The sequence below is a fragment of the Echiichthys vipera genome, assembly GCF_963691815.1.
Source record: "Echiichthys vipera genome assembly, chromosome: X".
NCBI lineage: Eukaryota > Metazoa > Chordata > Actinopteri > Perciformes > Trachinidae > Echiichthys > Echiichthys vipera.
In genome coordinates, this window is record NC_139825.1 from 27703734 (window position 1) to 27708128 (window position 4395).

The window sequence follows — 4395 nt, forward strand, 5'->3', positions numbered from 1 at the left end:
GATGTCGTGTCGTCCATCATCTCCCTCTCCCCATATTTGTAACAAATGCCAAGTTTAAATTAAATGTTTAGAAATATATAAATTAAAAAGCACTCCAATGTGACTGCTGTCATTGCCACATCAGTCAGCCACAGCATGGTCAGATGCTAAATATGTCTTAGGCCAACGTATTTGCAGGTTAATGTTTTTTTTCTAAATGTGCTGGGGTGCACTGCTGCAAAGAAACCCAGGTATTTTGTCAAAACAGGCTTTAATGCTGTACAAAACATAGAGGAGTTACATTACAAAATAAACTGGTCTACATACTTTAAAAACACAAAACTTCAATCACACACATTTTCAGCAAATTTCTGTTCTTCCAACCCTAGGCAGCTGCCACGGAACAACTGATCCATCTATGACCTAACAAAGGAGTCATTAAAGACTAGTATAATTAAATAAACATCATTCAATCCTGTAAAATGATAATGTCCTATTGTTTAAACATTATGATACATATGGAAATGGAGACAGCTAGTCTAGCTGTGCATGACATAAGACAAAAAGAGCACTAAGTAGCTCACATTCTAGTACCTAACGTCATTATGATGGCACACAGTTACAAGCTAATAATAATGCATTTCAAAATGCAAAAAGTCACTAATTTCTCCCAAACACCTCCTTGTCTCATAAGGTGAAATAACAAGTGATGCTTTCTAAAATGCATGAGACAGCAGCAGAACCAGTGTATTTTAAGTCATTTCAGATATTCTATGGACCGGAATGAAATGATAGATGTGAAAAGACAAGGACCACGCATAAGTGAATGTAACCTTTGCATAACATGAAGGGGTTTGTCCCATATCAGTAGCTTTAACCAAAACAAAGCCTGCAATGATCAAAATTCAAATTGAAGGCTCCAAGTAGAAGTGACCAGGGCTATCAGAAGATACCACTTGGCAGCTCCTTGCTAAACATGCCATCGAATTCAAGCTCTCTGCTCATCAGATCCTCCTCTACACTCTCCAGAGCCCACTGATGGTCCGTCAGTTCGAGTGCCTCCCACTCAGCCTGAAATCCAGGAGAGACGTCACATGACAACCGGGCAAAGTCCAATTAATTAATTAATTAATTATACTGAAGCAGTGTATACCTTGAAAGCTTTATTTGTATCTGCAGGCATGGCCATGGCGGCACCACTCATCTGCTCCTGCATGATCCTCGACTGATCTGCACCTGTGGGGATTGCGTCGCAGAGAGGAAAAAAAAAAAAATCATCATATGGAAATGAGACATAATTATCTGAATGCAAAGCCATTACAGCATTGATAATGCTTTACACAATTCACCACACAGGCTTTACTCATAAGGCTGAATTGAGTTGTAAATATCACTGACCACAAAGTGTCTGTAGCTAAAACTGAAAATGAAACAACACTCAGATTGTGTGTTTTGAAATTAAATATTGTTTTCATGTTCATACCTCTGTACATCAAATAACTACTTGTAGTATAACATGGTTGTTTCATATAATGGTTGAACCTTTTGAGAATCAGCAATAGTAGAATAAACATTTTCAACTAATCTGACCCCAAAAAACACTCAGAGTATCTTAAAATTAGCTAAAATTACCATTATCTTGGCCTAGAATTAATGAGTACATGCTTCGTAGTCCAAACACGTTCAGGAAATACCATGATGCTGAGCTCACCCTAGTTGACAAACACACACAAACAACAGAACAAATGAGAGGGTCACACACCACCTTACGCATTTTGACATTAATACACAACGACTAATACAGCACATCTGTACAGATCGTATTTTATTAGTTTACCAGGAAGCATCCAGTGAGAGCAGCTCTATTCCTTGCTGAAGCATGGGTTTGAAGCGCAGAGTGAGAGGGAACGGAACCTTAGCTGTGTGAAACAAAGGACAGAAAGAACTCAATGTAGAAATATGAACAATATCTTATCTGATAGTAAGGTATTTTGTGTTCATGTCAAATTCTGCATCTCAAGCCACACAATCTGTGAGAGAGTGAGATCATTACTTGTTACGAATCCTGAAAAGGTCCAGTTGATCCAGCCTCCGATGAGGATCATGGGAAGCACGTTGGTGACATTTCCTTTCATCATGTCTGTCAACATGCTGGGATCTGTGAAAAAAGTGTGCAACAAAACACACTCAATAAAGGTATTGGTAAGGACTGTTTATTTTAAAATAATTTCTAACTGTGCATTATACAATCTTTACTGTTATATAAAAATGTAAATGTGTCACATTAACAGTATATTTTGATAATTGCAGACATAATAAAGCACAATACTAACTTACGCTAATGACACAGACATTTTTTAATTTAAATGGTATTCTTTAGGAAGCGTGAATGTGGTTTATAACACTGAGGGTTGCATCATCACGTTCTGTATATAGGGCAATACTTAAAAGGATTACCTGTCATTGGAGAGGGTGGAACAACCTTTCTTTTAGTCTTCTTGAAAAATCCATCTTCTTGATTATTGAAGTAGAACTTCCTCATCAAAAAAGACTTAAACAAAGAGAGATTTTCAGTAACATTGTCCTACACACTGTAAATAAATGCTAAGAGCAGTGGTTTTGTGTTGAGTGTGTATTTAATTTATGTTAGCCAATAACCTGTTGGAGATAGATGGAATTGAATGTATGGATTAATGAATGCTTCATTTCATGTTAAATAAAGAAACAATAATAATACAATAAAAGCTAAAGGAACAAAAACATATTACCTAAACATGTCCGAGAATAAAAATATTCCACAATATATAATATTAATCACAATGAATGGCTTTATATTTATACCATATCCTATCTCTAGCACTTTAACACAGTTTGCTACATATGTATATACACACACCACAGAAAAAGAAAACCTCCATTTATTTACACATGTACATGTGCACCACGGAAAATAAACAAATTCTCTACCTGTTTGGGAATGTATTTTCCATTTTCTCTGAGGATTCTGCTCCGAATAAGAACCTGACTGGATTTTAAGATGGAACAGCAAATATTACCTTAAATGAATTTCAAGTGTTTATGTTATATGTTTAACAACCTGAAGATCGACCACAACAACTGAACCCCACCTGTCAGAAACCTGTTCTAACGTCAATTTCTTGTCACTTTGAAGAAGAATGGAGACATAATGCCGAATCACCCCGACAAGGAAGGTGATGAAGACAATGGGTAACACCACCCAGAGTCGAATATTTGAGTCCAGCAGAAGCTCCGGCTCAGCCATTCAGCCCGGTAGCTTAACTGAAGAATCAAAAACACAGCAAAGGCAAGCGTGAGAAAAAAGCATGTTTAACTCAAATGTTTTTCATCACCAATATGTAGATAACGTTCAAACTACTGTGAGACTGACGTTAGGAAGATGGGGCTGTGTCAAGCTCCGACCGAGCCTCGCAACTGCAGAGCGACGAGCTGTCACCCCATTAAAGCTAACTGTAGCTAGCCAGCGTCACCACGGTAACGTCAGGTATCAGGCTACAGACCAAACAACCTAATCTAAGCTCCACTTTACAAAGTAGAAACGATGTTTCGTTAATACACAGCAGCAAGTATGTATGAAACTACCACCAGTTAACACCGCTGACGGTAGTGGTTCGCTGATATTAACGTTAGCCAGCTTGCTACCTTCTTCCTGATGCCCGGGTCACAGTCGGTGGGAACTGGAGCGTCGTCTGAGCGCAGCGGCGACCACTGGTTTTTCTTTATCCACCTTCGAGAGACGCAACTCGTGCGATATGTGAGGAAAGTTAGTTCAATAAATTAAACAATATTTAAAAGTTCGCCTCCACCGCCGCGGCTATCGCGCTTGTGGTGTAAACCGTCAGCAGGCAGGGATGAGAGCAGCAGATTTTCTGCTTCTGCAGCTCATCCGCATCTCACTGGGACTGCAGCGCCACCCCGCGGTGATGAGTATCTGCACATGCAAGCCAGTGATGTCCCAACCACAGACTGTATAAATGATTTAATGATTTAATATACAACACATCGTCCCAACCGTAAAGGTTCGCAGCCTGAGGTCCATGGGAGTACCAGTAGTGGAAATATAATTTTCCAGGGGTGGCCAGTCATGCTCCTGGAGAGCTGCTGCCCTGCATGTTTTAGGTTTCTCCAATAGACTGTATAAATTAATATTATATATAATAATATCATAAAACAGTCTATGGTTTCTCCCTTCCTGTTCTAACCTAATTCTAATGATCTGCTCTTTATCAGGCAGCGGAAGATTTTCTAGGGTAGCAATAGCTCCCCAAAAATTGCATTGAATAACACAGCCTCCACCACAGTTAAAAACTATAGCAAACACATTAACTTTGAAACAATACATCATAACAGTATTGGGGACATACTAGCCTGTGTATG

General features: G+C 38.9%; 1 protein-coding gene across 1 annotated transcript; it reads right to left on the reverse strand.

The window, feature by feature from the left end:
- Positions 1-276: 276 nt before the first annotated feature.
- emc3 (ER membrane protein complex subunit 3) lies at positions 277-3863 on the reverse strand. Its single transcript, XM_083938441.1, has 9 exons — positions 3661-3863; positions 3108-3279; positions 2947-3004; positions 2437-2530; positions 2033-2137; positions 1817-1898; positions 1612-1691; positions 1133-1215; positions 277-1050 (listed from the first exon to the last, which is right to left on the reverse strand). The coding sequence occupies exons 2-9, from the start codon at positions 3260-3262 to the stop codon at positions 922-924; spliced, it is 786 nt and encodes a 261-aa protein (XP_083794567.1). The 5' UTR covers positions 3263-3279; positions 3661-3863; the 3' UTR covers positions 277-921.
- Between the last annotated feature and the right edge of the window lie 532 nt (positions 3864-4395).

Excerpts from the sequence above, each read along its gene's own strand:
- emc3 (XM_083938441.1), bottom strand. The coding sequence starts at position 3,262 with ATGGCTGAGCCGGAGCTTCTGCTGGACTCAAATATTCGACTCTGGGTG. Across the intron at positions 3,005-3,107 it reads TTAGAACAGGTTTCTGACAG|TCAGGTTCTTATTCGGAGCA; the intron begins GTGGGGTTCAGT and ends CTTAAAATCCAG. Across the intron at positions 1,051-1,132 it reads ATACAAATAAAGCTTTCAAG|GCTGAGTGGGAGGCACTCGA; the intron begins GTATACACTGCT and ends CCTGGATTTCAG.